The following is a 22,760-nucleotide window of genomic DNA, read 5'->3' on the forward strand; positions in this document are numbered from 1 at the left end:
CTCACGAGAAGGGGGAGAGGGGACAGCCCTGGCCTCTCTTCTGAGCTTTGACCCCTAATTCCTTTCCTTTGTATATTTAAAGCTCACCCTCCTACGCCCTGGAGAAGGGCAACCTAACTGCCCTCCCAACACCTCCATCTGACTGTCCTGTTGGCACATCAAACTTGGAAAGCCCCAAATCAGACTTCACATCCCACCCTCAAACCTGTTCCTCCTGTGTTCCCATCTCAATGAAGGGCATAGTCATCCACTCAGTTGCCCAAGCCTGGAATCTGGGAGTCATCTCTGTCACCTCCCTCCCTCATCTCCACCCTGGTCTCCAAGTTCTGCTGATTTTAGCTTCTTGAGGACTCTCGAAGCTGTTCATTCCCCTTGGACTATTGCAACAGCCCCTAACTTTTCCATTTCCTGACCATCCTTCAGACTGGTCTTTTCTAAATCAAAAACCAGACCATGTCATTTTTCTGTTTTAAAACTCTTCTGTGGCTTTCTATCACTTAGTGGTGAAAGGTCAAGACTCTCCAGCGGAGGGGCTGTGACCTGCCCAAGCCCACTTCCTATCACTCCCTGACCCTCATTCTGGTCCAGCAACAATGGCTAGCTTTGTAGGACTCACAACTGTGCTGAGCTGCTCAGGGCTACCTCTGCCTGGAATGCCATCTACCACTCCTGACAGTCACCCGTAGGATTAAACTTTAGATGATCTCTTTTCTTTAAATATATATATATATATATATATATATATATATATATATATGTATATCTATGTATATATTTTACTCTTAAACTTTTAATTCAAGGGTAGCATACATACAGAAAAATGCACACACTTTAAGTGTACAGAGCTCAATGACTCTTCACAAGGTAACCAGTACCCATGTAACCAGCACCCAGATTAGGACACAGACCATTACCAGCCCCCAGTGTCTCCCTTGTGCCCCTCCCAGGGGCAAGCCCACAAAGGTAACTACTATCCTGACTTCTAATACCATAGCTTTGATTTTTCTGGGTATTTTTGTTTGTGTGTTTGTTTCAATTGACGTAGAGTTGATTTACAATGTTGTATTTAGTTTGTGGTGTACACAAAGTGATTCAGCCATGAGGAAATGGCAAACCACTCCAGTATTCTTGCTGGGATAATCCTGTGGACATAATTCTGGAGGGCTACAGTCCATGGGGTTAGAGAGTCAGACATGACTGAGCACAAACATATGCACACACACACGTATATGTGGCTTAAAATAGAGCAATGTGATGGACAGTAAAATCCATTATGCCCAAAGCATTTCCATCAGTGAGGATATTTCCTGTCAAAGCCTGAGATGTGTCTGAAGAGCAGAGAGGTGTGTGTGTCATTGAGGATCCAGGAGGCAGGCTAAACCAGGAGAGGGCCGAGTTTGGATTTTATTGTGTATTGGGAGCCACTAGAGGGCGTTAGGGAGGGGATTTACATATTTAAAGCTGACCCTGCTACTGGTGGAGAAAGGATATTGCTGAGAAGACAGACTATTTTAACACTGCGTCATGATCACTCCCTTCTGTCTCCCCTCTACATATGAAAAGGGGACAGGGTTCATCTACCCCCATGTCCTTGAAGCCCAGCACAGTATGCTTGGGTTTTGATGAGAACATGGGGGAATGATTTCTGAGGAGGGTGAGATCGCTTGGTTGAGGGGGTGAGGAGCAGCCCGGTCCACGTGGCTTTCTTGCCCACCTGCCCTCCTGTAAGACCCCAGTTGTGCTCTGTCTTGTAGCCCCCTGTGTGAGGAGTGTAGGTGAGGACCTGAACACTCCTGGCCTTCTACCTCAGCTGGAACTTGCTGGACACAAATACCCAGAGAATTCTGACTCCCAGATGCCCTTACAGAGTCTCTCACCTGAGGCAACAAACCAGATCTCCATTCTCTCAGCTCAGGACCTGTGACTTCTTCACCCTCGGCCCTCACCCACCACACTGCATTGTCTCCCACAGCCTGGCCAAAGGGTAAAGGACTTGGGAAGGTGCTCAGCCCCCACTTTACCATACATACTGGCTCTATGACCCTGATTCAGCTGCCTGATCCACGTGAGCCTCAGTTTACTCATCTGTAAAACAACAGCTGCTCACTGAGCCGTGGGAAAACCTGGTGAAGCCATGTTGGTAAAGGACCTGACAGCCAACCACTGGGCAGATTTGGTGATCAGTAAATGTGAGTTCACTGCTATAAGGGGATCCTCCATCTATGGTATTTGCATTGAACAGAAGGGATTCAGAAAGGTTTAGGGGCTGGTGATCTAGTGGTTAAGAATCTGCCCGCTAATGTAGGGGACAAAGTTCGACCCCTGATCCAGGAAGATCCCACATGCCACAACTACTAAAGCCTGTGTGTCTAGAGCCCATGCTCCACAACAAGAGAAGCCACTGCAATGAGAAGCCATCACAACGAAGAGGTGCCCCGCTCACCACAACTAGAGAAAGCCTGTGTGCAGCCACAAAGACCCGGCACAGTCTAAAATAAATAAATAAATCTTTAAAAAAAGAAAAAAAAAAAAGGAAGGTTTGGGAGCCAATGGTGTGATTGCAGGCACCAGAACTGGGAAGCCAGGAGCTGTGAGAAGAGGGAAGTGATGCCTGTGCATCTCAATGTAGTGACGGCCACCTACTTGGCCTATAAACAAGGTCCCTTACCAGTCATACCAGTACATGCCCCCCACCGTGGCTGCTCCTGTAGGAGAGGAAGTGCAGGCAGGCAGGATGCTTTTAAGAGAGTAATTCAGTGGCAGAGCTGCTGTGGGAGAGAGGGCTGCCCCAGGAATGGAGGGACCTTTCCGAAAAGGCCAGGGGCCTGTTGCGGCTGCCGTTGACAGGTTTCCTGCTCTCAGTTTGAACCTGAGTTCAAGGAGCTCTAAGATGCCTCCAGATAGGGTGTGTCAAATTTGATGACTAAAATCCTTGGCCTGTTAAGGGGTCCTTTCCTTGGCTCTGGATCTGGACTCAAGGCCCGTGCTGAATTTTTCACCTATGGGATTCTCAGATCCTGTGAGTTGAGGCATCTGTGATTATCAGACTGATGATTTAAAATGCCAGGTTTTACGATGTTGAAGCTACTGACCCCAGGATTCTGATTTACCTCTGTGGCCAAGGGCAGATGCACGGGGTGGGAGAGGGCTCTGATGTGGGAGGCACCATGTGGCCCCTCCAATTCTGGTGAGGATACCATGGCCCAAGGTGGTAGCATGCCTGACATATTTGGAGAAGAACAAGGAGGCCAGTGTGGCTGAATCAGAGAATAAAGGAAGATGACGCCAGAGAGAGAGACGGCAGGGCAGGAGGGCTGGTGAAGACTTTAACTTTTGCACGGAGCACCATGGGGAGCCAGTGCCGAGGTGTGAACAGAAGAGTGATATGATCTGATCAAGTAGGGCTGGGGCTGTGTGGAGAGTAGACAATAAAGGGACATGGGTAAGAGCAGAGAAAACAGGGGACAATGCAGTCATCCAGGCAAATAAATTCTCTATAAATTCAGTATCTGCAGAATAGTTCAGTATAATTCATTGAACAATTCCTTATTTATGGGCATTTAAATGATTTCCAGCTATATCTTTATTATGAGAAACACTATGATGAACATCCATGTACCATAAATCTTTGTGTCTGTGATTATTTCTTAAGATATGATTGCTGCCCAGGTGTTACTGGTCATCTTTCTAAGGCTCTCAACCCATAATTGCAGTTACCCTTCAGAAAGATAGCGCCGCTTTCTACTCCCACCAGCAGTGAGTGAGGTGGCACGTTTGCCCTGAGGGAGGTATCAGATGTCCAGTGGGTGTTGCCCTTGTGGTCCTGGCCAGGTCTGGGTGCATGTCATAGGGGAAGTCCCTGTTCTCTGGCTAGCCTTGCAGGTTTTAAAACTCTTTCAGGTCCATTTGCTTATTTTATTGCTCAAATCAGTCTTGTTATCCCTGCTTTATGAGTGAGGAAACCAAAGCTCAAAGAATAACGACCAGGCCCATTCTAAGAGTTTACGTCTATTATCTCATTTAATCCTTACAACAACCCAGTGAGGTTGGTGCCGTCAACATTCCCATTTCAAAGACGAAATCACTGGTCAAGGGTGTCAGAGGTGGGGTAAAAGCCCCAGCTTGCAAACCTGCTCTCTGAAACACTCCCTCCCTGCCCTGACTGAAGCCTGTAGGGTGACTTGCTTGGGGGCTACACAACTAGAACATGGTGGGGCTGGGAGTCTAGCCAGATCTTCCTGATTCTGCAGCTCTGACCTCTGACAGGATGCCACTCAATGCCAGAAACCCCTCATTAGCATTCTGCATCTTTTTTTCATTCAAAATTGTTCTTGGTTTTTGTGCCTGATGGGGTGTCCCTTTCTTAGACCCACCCTTGGTAGCTCTGGGGGACCAGCCTTTTGAAAAAGAGCTCAGATCCCAGAAACCAAGAACATCAGAGCAGGGAGGGCCCTTGACCTCCTGGTCCAACCTTCTCTTCCTTTTATATTTGGTGGGGAGAGAGAAAATAAGGGCCAGAGTAAGGCAGTAACTTGTCCAAGATTACACAGCTAGTAAGGACCAGAGTCCATGGGAAGGAAGGGGGGCAGCCCAAGGAGCAGGCCTAGTCCTCCCTAAGGGCCCCTCTCCAGGGAATATTGAAGAACTGTGACTGGTTTGGCCTTCTTCCAGGGCCCTTTGTGGATGAGCCTGTTTACTTGTGAATTATTAACGAGCTCAAGCCTGTAACCTGCTGGGTGGAGCTCACTCACTCACTTTAAGGAAAACCAGCTTTACAGTCACCAGCTCAGCAGGTTAGGAGGGCTGTAGGGTCTGAGAGGGTAGTTCTGGGTTTTAGAGACAGTGGAGGTGGGATGCTTCATGTAAGGGAGAGGCCTGGAGAAAGGCACTGAGAAGGCAGCTGTGAAGAGGGAAGGGGATCAGGGGTCACCTGTGTAATGCTTGGTAAGCTTACGAGCATCCCTGAGAGGTTGGCACTGTTACTGCAGGTTTACAGATGGGAAGATTGAGATTCAGAGAGGCAGAGGCAAAGCTGACTTCACAGCTTAAGCTTCTTTTATACAATGGCATCACTTTTCACATGCTCAGACCCCTATTTGTGTGACATCTCCCCCACCCATTTCCACACATTTTCTCTATAGGATAGAGTTGAGATTTGGTTTAAGACATGTCTAGACCTGAGTGGAGAAGGAAATGGCAACCCACTCCAGTGTTCTTGCCTGGAGGATCCCAGGGACGGGGGAGCCAGGTGGGCTGCCGTTTATGGGGTCGCTCAGAGTCGGACACGACTGAAGCGACTTAGCAGCAGCAGCAGCAGACCTGAGTCCAAGTCATACTTGGTTCAATCCTCAGTTTTCTCATCTGTAGGATGGGAGATAAAGCTACTGTGGAACTTTCTAGAGCATTCTGAGGAGGTTAGTTATTGAAGGCTTTTTTTTTTTTGGTTACACTATGCAGCTTGCAGGATATTAGTCAGATAGCATCACCTACTTGATGGACATGAATTTGAGCAATCTCCAGGAGATAGTGGAGGACAGAGGCGACTAGAATGCTGCACTCCATGGGGTCACAAAGAGTCGGACACAACTTAGCAACTGAAAAACAAGTTCCCTGATCGGGGACTGAACCCAAACCCCAGCAGTGAAAATGCTGAGTCATAACCACTCGACCACCAGGGAATTCCCTGAAGGTCTTCTTAAGCTGAGAGATGGTATCAGTGAAATCAGTCTATATGAGGCTTCTCAGGGCCACTGAGAAGTGCAGTGAGCCCAGTTGTTTGCTTTTGCTGGTTGGGGAGAAAATGAGAGAAGAAAGCAGGCCCACCGTTTCCTAGGCACAAAGCAGCAGAAAAAAGTTCCCCTGGCAAGGGAGGAAGGAACCCCAGACTCAAGATGCTCTCCTGGTCCCCTGGGAATAAGTAGGTGACCTGAGCAAGGTCACCTAGGTTGGGAGATGGAAATAATGGTGACTCATGGGCTCCCCAGGTCTGGGGCTGAGCCAGAGCTCCTGGGGGCTGGGAACTGCCTGGGTGGAGCCCTCCTGAAGGGTAGGCCACTCTGATGCTCTGATTCACCAGGTGAGTGGCTCCAGCATCGCTGCTACTATTGTGGTGTGGACAGAGTTCCAGCTCTGAAGGCAGAGCTGAGCCTCAGTTTTCATCTGTACAAGGTGGAGAATAATAGCATCTACCTTGGCCCCACCACCACCAGCATCAGAGCACTTAAATAGCGCTGAAGGCACATGCCAGGCACTATCCCGGGCATTTTACACAGAGGAATTCTTAATCTTCAGGATGACCCTGTGAAGCAGGCAGAATTTCCATTTTACTGAGGAAGAAACTGAGGCTCCGAGAGGTAGTTAAATGTGTACATTAAAATAAGATAATCCACTTTATATACTTAACATACGCAGCACATATTAAGCCGGTGATGAATGTCAGTCATTATTGTAATCATTACCTCAGAGGAAAATGGTAAAGTGCTAGGCCCAAGTTTCAAGGTTTTGGTGGTTAGTTGGGCACTGACACAGAGACGTCTGACCAGACGCAGAGGCTTCCAGTCTGATGGCAGAGACAGTCACATACAAACCTCACCCCACCCCTACCACACAGATGCTGTTCGCCCCAGGTCATAGGGGAGGTCAGAATGGGTTAGAGCAGTGTGTGCCCAGGAAGCTATTGCCCCCATTAGGGAGGAAGGGCTTCCTGGAAGAGGAGGCATCTGAACTGAAACTTTCAGGGTGAGTAGGAGCTTTCACACATGGCAGGTTTTTAATAAATGTTGGTCAAATACAACTAAAGATTTACCTTGAAGCTAAGGTAGCATAAAGCTTCAGAACACCTCACTTACCTGGCCCCTTCCAAAGCTCTGGGAGGACACTCTAAATTTTATACTGATAAATTTGTATTCTTTTTTTTTTTTTAAAGAAGCCTTTCAATTATATGCTTTTGGATTGTCCCTTGGTTAAACAAATGAATAATACATAACAAGGAAGAATGTGTGTTCCAGGCAGAGGGAACTGCATGTGCCAATGCGTAGAGACCTGAAAGTGTGCGGCATGTGACAAGACACTCCCCATCCCCCATCCCCATCTGAGTCTCCTCCACCTGCCTCCTCACCCAGGCTCCTCTTTAACACATTGCTGGGCTTCTCACCAGCTTCACAAACTCCAGCTGTCATCAGTGTGCCTTTGCCACTTCCACGCTCTTTGATCCATGTACCCATCTGGTACATCCTTTCTACAACTTCCTTGTGTATAAACAATACAAACTTCAAAACTCAACTCTATGTCCGCCTTCTCTAGTAAGCCTCCAGACTCCTCCAGCTTCTGTAGCATTCTCCCTTACCCAGACTTCTAAAGATGATGGTGGATGTTATCATAGTCTGCTCCTTGTAGTTAAATAGCTTTTCCATGCCTATGTCAGAATCCCAGAGGTGTGATGGCCCTTGCTTGTGAGCATCTGGCCTCTGCTCACATATGGACAGAATAAAAACCCACTACCTTTCCAGGCAACCTGCTTAGATTCAAACAGTTGTCCCCAAAGCCTCTCCCCTCCTGCCACCAGGCCCAATCTGCCTGGCTCCTCCAGGACCTAGTCCAAGCCCTCTTTCTAACATGGCTGCTTCTACAGGCTCCTCCTATTTCCTTTTCTGACATCCTGGAGCTCAGGGCTGATCCAGGGGTGCTGGAGCCCCTCCTCCCTCTGTCCCCTGCCTTTGTGAAGGGACAGCTCTAATGGCAGCCACGTGCTCTGATGAGTCATGATCAACAGCATCTGGAGCCTGGAGGTGGCCGCTGGTTAACTCTTCATGGGCCAGCGGCTCTTCTGCCAGGAGGCCTGGGAGGCTTTAACTTAACTCTGGTCCTAGACATATACCTGAGGCCTGGGCACACAGTAGGCATCTGAAGTGTAATGGGTGACCCCACATAGGCCCTGGGGATTCAGGGGAGAGGAGACCAAGAAGGCAAGAGTGTGTGGAGCCAGGAGGGTTGAGTTCCAATCACGACTTTCCATTTTTTAGGTGAGTGGTCTTGAGCAAGTCACAGGAACTCTGTGCCTCAGTTTCCCCATCTGTAAAATGGCAGTTATGAGGATTCTTTGGGGAGGCAAGTGTGAACTGCTGGCTGGCAGTGAGTGCTAAATGGCATGATTTTCTGCCTTCTGGTCTCCTGCAAGCACAGCCAAGCTGTGGGCAAGTGCGTGGGATTAAAATTCAGGTCTTTCTCTGCATGACTGCCGCCCACCAATGCAGTAGGATGATGAAGGGCTCAGGTCAGGGGCGCTGAGAGCGGGGCGCTGTGGGGGTGGGAGAGTGGCAGGGAGGTGGACCTCAGGTAGGGCCCAGATTGGTGGGGCTCCATGAGGAAGGCGTGAGCCCCCCTCCCGGGGGCTGAGCGCAAAGGGTTCTCGGCCATGGGCAGGGCAGACCTTGGGCGCCCCGGCTCTCACTGTCAGAGCGGGAATGGGGGCTGTGGAGGGCGCCCTTCGCCGGCCCCAGGCAGCCCTCCCACCCGCGCCCGCTGCAGGGCCCGCGTCTGCGGTCGGCCGCGGGCGGGCGGCGGCCTGGCCCCACTGCGCGGGTGGGCAGACCGAGGCCCGGCCCGGCCCCGCCGCCTTCCCCGCCCCCGGCGCGCCCCTCCCCGGGCGCCGCGTCCGCGGCTCGGCCGCACAGCGCCCGCTCGGGGTTGCGGCGGCAGCACCTGGGCCGCGGCTGGCGTCCGCGGGGGCACGCTGCCCGCCCCCCTCGGCGATGACCACGGCCGGCGCCCCGGGCGCCCTACCTGCGGGGTAAGTGCGCGGCGGGGCGGCTCGAGGGGGCACGGGCCGGGCCGGGTCGGGACGAGGGGCGGCGCCGGGCCCGGTCTCCCCAGCGGCCCGCACTGCGGCTTCCAGCCCCTGCCTCCGGGCGCCGCCGCCGCAGCCGGGGAGCGGGAAGGGGGCTGCGCGGGGAGGGTGGAGGCCCCGGGGACCCTGGGTCGGTCACTCCCCTGTGGGTCCCAACTTTGTCGGAAGCTGTGGCCACAGCCACGTCAGAGCCTCCTCCCTCCCTGCTGGCGTTTACACCTGAGCCCACCGTCATCACCTCCATTACAGGTGAGGGACCTTAGCCAGTAGCTCTTAGATGACTTGTCTTAGGTCTCCCAGGAGGTGAGAAGTGGGCCTGAGATTTGAAACCAGCAGGGTCTGATGCCAGGCACTACTTCATCTTCAGGGATATTCGAAGGAGTTAAAAGGCTAAGCTAGGATGCGGCCGGGCCCCCTGGGCACGACAGGAACAGCGGGAGTAAAGGTGGCCGTTGTCACTTTCAACGTGGCACTTGTGTCCATCGCCACTGCACCCGCCGAGGAACCGGTGGGGCCCTACACTGCCCGCAGCAGTGAGCAGCTCCTGGCCATTCGTGGGCCCCGCTGCTAGGGGTTGGGAGCCAGAGCTCCTAGGAAGTCGTTGGGTGGAGATCCGGCCCAGGTGAGCTGGGAGGGGTGCCATTCTGCCTGGAGCCAGGCCAACAGGACCGTATTTGCGTAGGGCCTCAGGACTAACACACGAGTAGGGAGGCGACAAGGCTGGTGCCGCCTGTCAGCTGGCAGCCTCCACAGGGCCCTTGTGTGTTCCAGACTGAGGGCTCGGAAGTTGGGTGGCGGGGGGACTCCCTGTCCTAGGGGAGGGTTGCCTGGTAAGTCAGGCAACGTTTTGTGTGACTTTGACCAAGTCCTTTATCCTCTCTAGACTTCTGGTCCCTCCTCTGGAAAATACAGGGAGGCTGGGCTGGCTGCTCCCTTCCTTCTCTGGGCTGGTCTCCGTAAATCTGGAAGCTAGTTAAGTCTGTCTGCCCAGCCCTGAGCATCACCCCCACTGGGCCAAGAAAATTGATTTTCAGGAGAAAAGGCAGGTGTGGAGCAAGGGCACCTATCAAAGAATCCTGAACCCCCAGACTAGAACGCTCATTCATCCTCTTCCTTGCACCCTCACATCCCTGCCTGAGTCCTCTCTACAACTCTAGGCTCCTGTGGCCCCTCCTTGGGCCTTCAGGGCAATGAGCTTGCCCTTCTGCACTGCAGGTCACCCTTCTACTAAACCATACCTGCCTGTTTGCGTGCCCTCAAGTTCCATCTGGTCCCAGTCAGTGCCTTCTGGTGGGGTCTGAGCAGAGCAGGGGCAAAGCACTTTCTTCACCACAGACACTCATTCAGTCACTCAACAAACTCCCAGGCCTACTCTGAGCCCAGCTCCATGTGTGAGGGTCAGTGGTGAACAAATCAACATTTACATCTCCATCACTTCAAAAATTATGAAATAGTTTCAACCTTTGGAACAGTATAGCCAATAATAAAATGAACTCTATGCCCTTGCCAGCAAGCTTTTTCAGATGTTAATATTGTGCCCCATTTATTTCATATTCCTTTTAAGAAATAAACCATGGCAAAGATGGTCAAAGCCCCTGTGGACCACCTCTACCCTTCCCTCTACAGAGACAGTCACAATTTTTTTCTGAATTTTTTTCTGGTTTTATCATTTTTCTGTCTTTTTATTCTTTTACTGAGTATGTTTAACCCTAAAAGTTATGTAGTTCTTTAAATTTTTTCTGTAAATGGAGTCATACAGCATAAATCATTCTGCAACTTGCTTTTACCCATTCAGCTTCAGGTTTCTGAGATCAAGGTCTCTTGATCCTTGAAACCCTGGTCTGCACTTGCCTTCCAATGTATGGTACGCCACCTGTTGTAGAGACTGTTATTTATTTATTTATCCAGCCTTCCTGAGGTGGAAGGAAGGTCCACCTGAACCTGAGATAGTTCCCAGGATCTTGTTACTCAAACAATATTCTCAAGTGATTGTCTTGCACATATATGAGTGTTCTTCCAGGTTCCCAGGTAGGAGTGAAATTGCCCAGTAGTAGGACATGTGCATTCAAGTTTTAAAGTTACTTAGTTTCATTATAAAAGTGGTGCTGCTCTGTAAAAGAAATGATGGAAACATCTTAGGGAAAAAAATTGCTAACATTTCATGAGTACTTTTTATTGTGCTTTACACTGTCTCAGTCATTCTTACCAGCAACACTGGGAGGTAGCTACTGTCATTTCCATTTCATTGATGAGGAAACTGAGGCTCATAGAGGTTAAAGAACTTTCTCAAGTTTTTCCAACAAGTGATTGCTAAGCTGCCTCTATAGTCCAGGGTTGTCTGCTTTCAAAGCTCCACACTACCTAGGCCACACCACATCACTCCCTGCCACGTGGTACTGGCTTTATGCGCAGCTAAGGGTGACTCTGGAAGCAGAGTCCCAATCATATTTGCAGTTTAGAAAGGTCATTATGGAAGCGACAGGTCCCCCACAGATGTGTTCCCCTGAGCCAGAGTTCCCCCTGAATGCTGGAGCAGGAAGCAGAGGCCAGCTCTGACTCCTGTCTGCTCTGAGTGGCCGCCTTGCCCTGCCTCCACCCACCTCACCCTGACTGAGGGCTGGGTAGGAGGGTTTTCTGTTTTCAGCAGGTGTGAGGGTGCCCCAGCTCTGCCCATCACACACTAAGGTAGTGATTTCCAGGCAGACTGAAATGGAGGGGTGGGAAGGAAGGGGAGAGAGGGATGGCTCCAGGCTGGACACCCCCTCCCACCCTTCAGCTCTCTTCTCACTTTGACTTCAAGCCCCCTCCCCACTATGCTAAAGATCCTGGTGTTCGTTGTCACTAGCCATGCTCCACACTCCATCCAGCTCGACATCCCCGCCCACCCACCCCCACCTGCAGCACATAAGAGACCACCATCACCACTTGGGAGCCCAGGAATATTTTGGCCTGGGCCCCAGCAGGGAGCTTGGAGCAGAAAGGCCTTAAGAACATGGGGACAGCCTACAGAGAAGTGGGGACCTCAGTCACAGCCAGGGGAAGGGAAAGGTTTGGCAGGTTGCTTTTGCAGAAGTATTTCTGTCTTCTCCCAGGTTCCTGGGAGCAGGAAACCAGGTTCCTCTTTTCACCGTCTTCACTTCCTTATCTGTCAAACGCAGATAAGAACTTGTGGCTCTTGGAGCTGGTAGGAGAATTGAGTGAAATAATGCAGGCATCAATTTAGATAACTTGAAGTGATATTCTCCTGGCAGTGACGGGTATTTGTTAGTGCTATTATTAAGTCCAGTGGGGCTGATGTCTCCAACCCGCCTGAGCTCCCCAGCCAGCTGGGATGCCCCCACCTCACTCTTTCACTTATAGGCCTTGCCAAGCCTGTCTTCCATACTTGCCCCATGGTGGCTGGCGCCCCCTCCTCACTATGGTGCCATGCCTCCAGCCTTTGCTCACACTCTGTTCCCCTTCTGGGACTGCTTTCTCCATCCAGTCCTCGCTTCAGGGCCATTGCACCCAGAAAACTTCCTTGGTTGCCCCACCGTCACTTCCTGGTCTCGTCAGCCCTCGGTGATGCCCGTGAGCGCAGCCCTGGAGGCTCTGGTTGTCCATGCCTCTGCCTCCTGTAGCCCTCAGGGCAGGCCCAGGTCTGGGTCCAGTCTCTTTTCCCCAGGGTCCAGCCCCAGCTCTGGAGAGGTCACCGCAGACCCGCCTCACCACAGTTAAGGGGAAGAGGTGCTGAGGCTGCCAGAGAAGGGAATATGTGCCTCTGCGTTGTCTGTCTGTCTGTGTGTCTTTCTCTCCAGGTAGACTGAGGAAGCAGAACTTATTTCTTGATGCAGGTAGAGGTGGTGGTGGGAGTGGCAGTGGGGTGTGTACAGAAGGGGAAGATAGGCTCTTGTCTCTGAAATTGTTTAGAGCTGGACAGAAGCCAGGACAATGGACTTGACTCCCTGGGGCTGAGCTGGTGGGCACTGGCTTAGGCAGAAACTTGGGTTAGAAGCCATGCTCGGGCATGTGACCTTGGCCAAGTCACCTCTCTGCGTGCCTTAGTCTCCTCTTCTGAAGTGAGAGAATAATCCCACTTCACAAAGCTTTGTGAGCGCTCAAGGAGAGGACGCCAGTCAAGTGCCTGGGGCAGCAGGTACTCATTGCCTTCTGACTGATTCACCAGCAGAGATGAATGGACTGAACCCCACTCATTAGGCTAAGCCTTGGGCGCAAAGGAAGACACTCTTGGCTTTATCCCAAGAGTGAAGGCAGTGAAGGCTTTCAAGCCTGGAAATGACATGGTCAGATTTGGGTTTTAAAAAGATACCTTTGGCTATTACATTATCCCTTAGTAAAACTACCCAGAGGCTGGATGAGTTATAATATTCATCCTTTAACATACATTCCTGAGAGTCTGCTGAAGTAACAAATCCCTCAAGCCAAGGGAGCTGAAATCAGGCTGGTAAATAAGATGAAGCCACGGCAACCTGGTGGCATTTACAAGTTACCGAAACCGAGAATCTTTGAGTTTTAATGACACTTAAGGAATGGACTTCCCTGGTAGCTCAGTGGTAAAAGAATCCACTTGCCAGTGCTGGAGATGAGGAAATGAAGGTTCGATCCCTGGGTCGGGAAGGTCCCCTGAAGAAGGAAATGCAACCCGCTCTAGGTTTCTCGCCTGAGAAATCCCATGGACAAAGGAGCCTGGTGGGCCCCAGTCCATAGCGTGGCAAAAGAGTCAGACATGACATAGTGACTAAACAACAACAACAAGGAATGGGAAACAAGGACTTGGGGCTATCCAACAGTGTGAGGAGTCGGAACTTATCCTCCCTACCACCTACCACCCTACCTCCCTCCCTCCCTCCCTCCCTACCTCCCTACCACCCTACCACTGCATAAACGTGCCACCCTCAAGGGTGTCTTCAGCAAGTAAGGATATTGACTAGGAAAAAAATACCCACACACCACAAAGGGAGACAGCAGTTCTGGTGGGGACAAAGGGGCTCCCTAGAAAATTATGCATACCAGTCAGCTCTCACACAAATTTCAGGTTTGAATATATACTACCTCTGTGGTCCTGAAAATGCTAAACTAAAAAAGTAACATAAGTGGTCTTAGGGTGGTAGCACCGCAGGGAACTTGGCTGAAGTGAATGAAAATGCTCTCTGAAGAAGTGGGTTCTCGTTTCAAAATCCCTTTGGGATCAGTCAGACAGGAGCTTGTGGTAAAATTATGAAACATACAAGGAAATGAGGCACTGTGAGCAATAGATACCAGAAGCAAGAAATAGCAGAATTAGAGTCTACGATCCTAGAGTGATGAGACACTGTGACTGTGTTTAAAATGTGGAAAGAAATCAAAGATGGACTTGCACCAATAAGCAGAGAACAAAATACTGCCAAAAATGACCAAGCAGATTTGAAAAAGAACCAAGTAGAATTTATGAAGATGAAAAATAAAATCATTGAAATTAAAAAAAACTCAGTGGACAGGATAAGCAGCAGATGAGACATACTTAAAGAGAATTAGTGAAATGAAAGGTCTAAAGAAATTACTCTAAATCTAATAGAGTGAGTGAAAGAGATGGCCAAGAAGAGAAATGAAGAGAAAGGAAGCACAGAATAAAATGAGGTAACAGAAGAGTTAGGAATGGACAGGAGTAGAAGGTGGAGTCTCCCATCAGACCTAGGTAGAGATGGTAGTGGCCTGGACTGGATGCCCCTGGGTATAGAAGGAGGTGAATTAAGAGATTTTCAGGAGGTAGAACTGATAGGATTTACTGATGGAGCAGATGACGGAGGCCAGCAGGAGGATGTGTCAAGGATGACTACTAATATTTCTGGCTTGGGAAACTTGATAGAGGGGTATTGTTTAATTGAGATAAGAAATCTGGAGAACAGATTTGGGAGAAGAAACAGTTTTGACCAAAAAGCATACTTCATTTTGCCTGGGAGGTTCTGCTGATGCATCACACAGACCTTAGATCTGGGCCTTACGATAGGTGTAGGACTTTATCTGGTGGAGAATGAACTTTAACTTTTAAGGATCTTTTTTCAGTAAGATCATCGAGACTCTTTTGGAATCTTCTCTACGTAAAAGAGACCCCTTGAGAAGAAACATTCACAAGAAATCAGACAGGACTTTGGGGATCATCTCTCATCTTTCAGATAGGAAACAGGTTCAGAAAGATAAGGAATTTGCTCTCAGAACCCAGGGTTCTTCACTTATTCATTCATTTGTTTGTTCATTCATTCATTCACTAACCTACATTTCTCAAAAGCCCATTTTGTACCAGATACTAGACACTGGTGATACAGTAGTGAACAAAATGAAGATTCCCACCCTCAGGAAGCTTATATTTTAGTGGAGGGAGACAGATAATAAACCCAAAAATAAGTTAAAAAAAAAAAAGGTCACAGTGATAAGAGCTATAAAGAGGTGTAAGGGGGACTTCCTGGTAGTCCAGTGGTTAAGACTCTGTGCTCCCAATGCAGGGTGCTGGGGTTCAACCCCTGGTCAGGGAACTAGATCCCGTATGCCACAACTAAGAGTTCGCATGCCACAACCAAAGATCTCGCACTCTACAACAAAGATTGAAGATCCCGCATGCTGCAAATAAGACCTGTGCAGGCAAATAAAAGTGAATAAATATTTTTTAAAAAGAGGTGTAAAGACTGGGAGGAGGCCAGGTATACTAGAGATGCTGTTGGGAAGGTGGCTCTTGAACGTAAAGTCCCCTGGATAGCTATTACAGGGTGGCTGCCCATTCCAACCCATTGTGACAGTGCCTGTGGGATTCTAGAGTGCAGGTCAGAGGAAGCCACGAGAAGGCCTAGAGAAGAAGGAGGAAGAAAAGGACTGAAGTGGGCCTGTGGGTGGGCTACGCCCCCCAAGTGGGGGCAGAGAAGTCCAATGGGTCAAAAGGGACACAGAGTCTCCTTTTACTCTCATGGAAGGTAAGATAAATTTATTCCTGAGGCTTCCTTGCACCAACCCCCAACACCCTATCCTCATCCCCTTCCCAATCCCCCCACTGGATCTCAGATGACGTTTCCCTTCCACTCCCGCCTCCCACCTTTGGGAATACTCAGAGGTAGGTTCAGATTGTCCTGTGTCCTAGTACAGAGGCGGCAGCCTGGAGGAGCTCATGACAGGCATCCAAGGATCACCAGGGAGGTCAAACGGGCGCTGGGAGGCTCTGATTCAGCCTGGATGGCTGAACCCTCCACCGAGGCTCGTTGAGAGCTTCCAGGTCATGCTCGTGTCTCTCCCACCAGGACTCCAGTGAGCAGCCTCCATGAGGCCCTGGACCAGTGCATGACCGCCCTTGACCTCTTCCTCACCAACCAGTTCTCAGAAGCACTCAACTACCTCAAGCCCAGGTGAGGTTTAAGCCCAGATTGGGGGTGGAGGATGTGTGTGTGTATGTGTGTGTGTGTGTACATGCACATATGTGAGTGTAGGGATGGGGGTGTCAGATGGAGAACCAGAAGTCTTACGTGAGAGGAACCCCATGTAGCTAAATGCCTTTGGCCTTCTAGGTCACTCTGACCTCTGAGAATTCCATAAAAATGGCTCAGGATCCCCATTCCACAGCCATGAACAGCCAAGCCCTCCTCAAGGTCACTGTGACTTCCTTCTCCTCAGGTTCTTGTGGCTTCTTCCACTTTGATTTTTTGTTCCCACAGAATCCAGCTCTAAAACAGTCCCTTTTAGTTATTTTCCTCCAGAGTACTAAAGACTTGAATTGCTCTCACTGAAGCCTTTAGGGCAATGACGACAGTTGGTAGTTTAGCCATTTCCTCTAGTGTCGACGGCCTTATTTCTAAATGATACACTTGGACTGCTCTTTCTTTACTTACCTCTCTTTTCAATTTCTTTTAAAAACTGAAATTGAGTCGAGATATAATTCACATACCATAAAATTCACTCCTGTTACTTTTTACTTTTACATATCATCTAATGGTTGCAAGGGGCTTCCCAGGTGGCTCAGTGGTAAAGAACCCCTCTGGAAGGCAGGAGACACGGGTTCATTTGCTGGGTCGGGAAGAGCCCCTGGAGAAGGAAATGGCAACCCACTCCAGTATTCTTGTCTGGGAAATCACATGGACAGAGGAGCCTAGCAGGCCACAGTCCACAGCGCTGCAAAAGAATCAGATACGACTTAGCAACTGAACAACAAATGGTTGACAAGAATTTAGCTTTCTTAAACCCCTGCCCCACCTCCCTTCCTTCCTCCTCCTCCTATCATTATATCACAATATCTGGCTAAATTAGTAATCAGTGTTTTCTTTATTATAACTGTGTAATTATGCTCATCGCAGAGATAAGCCTTACACTGTAAGATTACATTTTCTTTTTGGAGTTAGTAATTGTCTTGTTTTTTTCATTTGCCTAATTTGCTATATGTTTATCCTGAGCTCTTTAAAACTACTCCATGAAGTTATGAGGTTTTTTCTAAATACTCACATATATCAGGGAAATCCTCAGTCCCTCCTTTTTCTGGAAACCTGTCCCCTGGGGGACAGGCCTGTTTACTGGCCACCTTCCAGCCGGCTCCTGGAATCCCCTTTACTTCTCTCCAGTTTGCTTGGCCTGGCTTTTTCTCTCTCACATCCATATCCTCCCTCCTTTGGTTAGAGCACATCCTCTAGAAGTTTCCTAAGAGAGAGTTGCTCAGAATTTTGAAGTCATTGTTTTCTGCCCTGTTTCCTGGCAGGCACTGAAGCTGGGAGAATCCTAATTCTTCTTTCATGGCACGGGATCTTTTTTCCTTCTCCAGGCATGTTTAGGATCTTCTCTCTTATTCCTGCAAATCTGAAATTTCACAATGATGTGCTGGAATGTAGGTCTGTTTAATTGGTATTTTTTAAATTTGAAAACTCAGTTCTAGGAGATTCTCTTGTATGATCCTTCCATATTCTGTTTCTCTTTCCTGGACTTTCTTTACATCAGCCACTAGGCTTCCTGGTTCAATCCTCTTCTGAGCTATTTATCTGTTCCCTCCCCCGCTGCATTTCCTTATCTTTTTTCCCCCTGATTTTTGGGAGAGTTCCTCAACCTTATCATTAAATCCATTGACTTTTCTTTTTTGTGTGTAATCATATGATTAATTCCCTAGTACTCCTCAATGTTTTCTGAATGTTCTTTTTTCCCTAAAACATCTTATTCTTGGTTTATGGGTGCACTGTGTTCTTTATATCTATATTTAAAATATGAGTGTCCTGAGGATGGGGCCTGGCATGTAGTAAGCATTCTAATGAGTATTTATTGCTGTTATTATTATCACAGAATAATTATCTCTTTTAAAAATATTTTATTTTTTTCCTACACAATCTTGGCCTTCTCTGTGTTTCTTTTTTCTTTACTAGGGAGAATCCTCTCCCCGTGGTGGGGAGGGGCTTTCCTGAAACACCCATGGTCCCTGGCTGTCTGTCTGGCCATATTTAAGAGCAAGTTCACTCAAAATCCAATGGGAAGGTCTGGCCAGAGTAGCCTTGTGATTGGCGGGATCAGCTTTTGGATGAGCTGGCAGAGAGTGGGCCCCAGATGTTAGCATTTCAGGAAAAGAACACTGCCGCCCCAACCCCCCGACCTTCCTCCACGTGGGCAGAGAGCCCTGGCAGCCTGGGTCCTGGGGTTGAGATGGGGTCGGGGTGGGGTGTAATCATGTCTGCCGCCTGCTGGCCTAATCCCCTCTTTTCAGCTCCAGGTTGTCCTCTGCCACAGCTGGCTCCGCCAGAACCGCCTTCCCCCAATCTCCTCCAGGAAACGGAGTGCTGGGGCAGGGCTACTGCTTTCCTCATGCCAGTCCTGTTCGGTTTCTCTAGACCTGGCTGACCCATCGTTCTCCTGTCTGGGGTCAGCGGCCCAGCTTCTGAGGGGGCACTTCCGGGGATTGGTGGGCATGAGTCATAGAGCGGTCCATCTGGTGGCAGCCCCCACACCTCAGCCCACCCTCTGAGAGGATCTGGCTTGAGGTGGGGCAGAACCAGTTCTGCTCAAGAGTGTGGCCACCGTCTGAGGCAGGCCAGGCTCCATCCTGCCCCATCACTGAGTACCTTCCAGTACTTCTGGAAGGCGCCCTGGCTCCCCTTCCCTCCTGGTCACTACTTGTCCCTAAGCAGCTCCTCTCTGCCACTTCACCCCTCCAAGCCCTCTTCCCTCCCGAAGCCCCCTCCTCCTTGAGGGGCTGCCTCGCCCTCCCTCACCTCAGGAGGGTGCTCTCCTAGGGAGTCCTGAAATCAGGCCCCTAGAGGCAGCAGAGAGAACAGTCTTCCTGTGAGGCCACCTTTACCTCCTTCATGAGACACTGTAGCCTCTGTTTATCTCAGCACCTGCCCGATTCTAAAAATCGGTCTTTCCTTTCTTTCTGCGATTAAGAGCCTCCCCCTCCACCAAACGGTGCTCGTCATTAGCATACACCCTACCCCTTCTTGTGACACCTAAATAATGTTTCCAGAAGGGAGGTGTGGGGAGGTGTAATAAATATCTTTCTCTATCACTATTAAGAACCATTGGTCTAGAAAATAATTCTTGCTAAAATATGACCTCCCCTGCCCAGTCATAGCCACTGAAGCTGTGAAAGATGTTGGGGGTCCGTTTCATTCCCTGTTCCTATTGCACACATAGTGTCTCATTTACTGTTATCCGTACTTTGCCCTCGGGGAGTAACTGGGCTCACCAGGCTTCCCACTCCAACCCCTACCCCCCAGTTTTTGCTTTCCCTTTGTCACGTTTTTGAGTAGCTTCTAGTTTATTTTACTTCACTCCATGTCTGCCTCTGAGCACTGTCTCTGGGACATGGTCACTACTCCACTCATTTGATGAAAAAACTGGTCATGGCTGATAACTAGCAGAACCACAATTGAAATCCAGCCCCCCTCAGCTCCACAAGCCACACTCTGCCTCCTGGGCCATTTGGATCTCAAGCAGGTGGAGGAGTTTATCTGGCACAGAGGCCTCATGCCTGCCTCCTCTTCCAAGTGGGAAGGAAGGAGGTAGAATAGGGGTGTGCCTGTCGGGGAGAGGGTGGTGTGCCCTGTCCTGGGATTCCTTTTCTTGAATGTTTACATCTGATCTTAGTTGCGGCACGTGGGATCTCTTGTGGCAGCTTGAGAACTCTCTAGTCATGGTGCAGGAGCTTCAGCAGTTGCAGTGCCGAGGCAACTCCTAACTAACTCCTGGACCACCAGGGCAGTCCCCTAGGATTCCTTTAAGAGGGGAAGCCAAGTCCCCTGCTGAGAGTAAGGGCCCAGACTGGTGGTGGGGTGTAGGGGCTGACAGGGATTGAGGAAAAGTTGATGAGCAGTGTGATGGGCTGAGGTTGGTGATCCAGCTCAGGATGTGCCTGTCCGTGTGGTGGCGGCTTCCTCCTTTATTGCTCAGTGGCAGCATTGTGGAGAGAGTAGGCAGTTTCTTGTTTTCTGGGCCTGGGCTCCTAACCAGTGCTGCAGGGGGCTAGAAGGCTCAGCAGTGAGGGTTTTGACAAGAGAGTGGGTGAAGTGAGGAAGCTTGAGGGGTCAGGCTGGAGGATCGGGCAGTGGGAGTGATGAGAGAGAGAGTGCAGAGGTGGGGAGTTTGTGGCTGGGAAGGTGGGTGTATCATGCAGGACTCCAGAAGCAGAGCTGTTCTGTGGCTTGACAATGAGGTCAGGGTATGACCCATGGAATGTGGCAGTTGGGCACCCATGACCATTTTAACTTGGCAGCACCTCATGAGTAACCTCATGTGCATGGCAACATGTGGGGTGCTGAACAAGGTATGGGCTGTTCTCAGAGCTCCTCAGGGAACCAGTGAAAAACAGTAAAGGGTGGTGCTGAGAGTTGTACGAGGACCCCAACTTGTGTGGGAAGGGGCTAGTCAGGAAGGCTTTAGGTCCAGCCCCATAACTTCCACGGTGCATTGCAACATGAAAATGTAGAATCCTTTGTTCAAAAATTATTAAGGATTTCAAAACGATGACAGCAGAGCATTAAACCAAGCGTGGACCCCTGTGTGACTGCACAGATGGCACACCTGTGAAGCCAGCCCTGGAAGTCTTCCCGGAGGAAGTGACATTTAAGCAAGATAGGCTGGATGAGAAGGAGTCAGCCAGATGGAGAGGGCATTTCCAGGCAGAGTAACAGCCTGTGCAAAAGCCAGGCAGAGAACGAGGGCCTAGTGTATTTGAAGAACAGAGACACTCAGCCTGGCAGGGGTGGGGAGAGCTGGAGTAGGTCCCAGAAGCGTGAGGGCAGAGTGATGGAAGGTGGACTGGGGGTACAATTGCCCCTGGAGGTGAGCGGGCTGGAGAGGAGGGCAGCAAGGTGGGGCTGAGAGGCATTGGGGGGCTTTCGTGAAGACGAAGGAAAGTGGCTTGGAGGCAGGGGTGGGGGTCTGTCTGCCTTCCAACCTAGAGCAGCCTCACCCAGAGAGGTCCTCTGGAAGTCAGGGTTTAGACTGGGACTGCAGGAGGGTCCCCAGAAAGAGCAGTGGGGGTGGGATCAGAGGCAGCCTGTTGGTGAGGACAAGGATGGCTGACAAGTAGCTGACAAGGGCCCGAGTCATGGCTACTGGCAGGAGGAGGGAAGGGCTGGAGGCCACTGGGCTTAGTGGACCTCCAGGTGGCCGAGGAGTCCCCGATCCCAACGTACGGCTCTTCAATGCTCTCCTTCTCTCAACAGCTGGTCTAGGCCTGGCAGAGACCCCGTGGGCATTGTGTCCTAGAGCTGGGTCTAGCTCACAGGGAAGGGGATCATTGCTTCCAGCAGTCCAGTCACCATAGGCACGGATAAGAACTTTGTGGAATGCAAACTAAACTTGGGGTGCCTGAGGTCTTGGGGGGCTGTCTTATACCTCTGTGCCCTGAATCCCAGTCGAGAGTACAGACTTGAAATTCCACTTTGCCTGCCAACTGCCCAGGCAGGGTCCCTCCTACTGGGCTGGGCAAGTGGAGCTGAGTCCTGAGTAAGTCTGAGTAAGTCTCCTTACCTAAGGGTAAGGAGAGTGAGAGTTAGAGAGGCCTGAGGGAGGGAGTTATCTGGGATGTGGGTCTTTGTGCTGCCAGGGAAACCCTTCCTAAAGGAGAAAGTTGTTATGCAGGGCAATGACCCTTGACCCTGGCAGGACACAGAGGGACTTAGGCTCATATTTATTGAGCATTAGCATTGTGGCCCCAGCCTGGATACCCAGAAGTCCTGGGAGAGAATTATTGTGTCCATTTTACAGAGGAGAAACCTGAGGCTCAGAGATGCCTACAGAACTCACCAGGATCACACAGCTGGTAACTAGTGCCTGTGTCTGAGATATTCTGAAGCTTGAGTTCTGTCCCCACAACAGGCTGTGACTTCCTTTCCACAAGCCACTGCCTTCCAACAAGCAGTTCTAGAAAAGATCTGGGAGGTGTCCTGACAGCTACTAGGACTGGTTCTCCTCATAAACCTTTGACTTCTGAGGATATCACCTGAGAATCACCCAGAAGTAGAAAAGCAACTTAATTTACAGGGGTGTTTTATGAATGAGAATGGCAGGAAAATGTGTGAAGTCGTATAATCTATAACAGTCTATAAACAGCCTGTAATCCTTAGTCATTTCTGTCTCCTGTGAAGTTCTCAGCATAAGCCTGGCAGTGAGGAGTTTGGAAAATAATTAACAAGGAAGTGTAGGGAAGGGAGTGGAGACTGCTGCAGCATCTACTGTGTGCCAGGCTAGGGTAATCCCTGGCCAGTCCCATGGGGACTCTGGTGGAGCAGCATTATTGTCCCTATTTTGCAGAACCATAAATCAAGGCCCAGATGCGTTGTGACTTCCCCAGGTACAGGGAGGGACTGGGTCCCATCCTTCCTTGCCGGTTGCTCTCTGCATGTGTTAGACTAAATCCCATCCCTCTCCCTCCAACACCCTTTAGATGAGAGGTCTAGGGCCATGGAGGAGCAGGGAGAGAGGAGAG

At 50.1% G+C, this 22,760-nt stretch overlaps 1 protein-coding gene across 2 annotated transcripts in view; it reads left to right on the forward strand.

Moving 5' to 3' along the window:
- The first annotated feature begins 8,004 nt into the window (after positions 1-8,004).
- Positions 8,005-22,760, forward strand: part of TTC39A (tetratricopeptide repeat domain 39A) — a 39,048-nt gene continuing 24,292 nt past the window's right edge. Inside the window, exons 1-2 of one of the 2 annotated variants that reach the window (XM_061121927.1) lie at positions 8,005-8,021; positions 16,108-16,212. In XM_061121927.1, coding sequence (XP_060977910.1) covers positions 16,148-16,212 — 65 coding nt within the window. In that variant the 5' untranslated portion in view covers positions 8,005-8,021; positions 16,108-16,147. Of the gene's footprint in view, positions 8,022-8,687; positions 8,789-16,107; positions 16,213-22,760 lie in introns of those variants that run through there. The other variant, XM_061121926.1, reaches the window with a different exon arrangement.

The sequence above is a fragment of the Dama dama genome, chromosome 20 (assembly GCF_033118175.1).
Source record: "Dama dama isolate Ldn47 chromosome 20, ASM3311817v1, whole genome shotgun sequence".
NCBI lineage: Eukaryota > Metazoa > Chordata > Mammalia > Artiodactyla > Cervidae > Dama > Dama dama.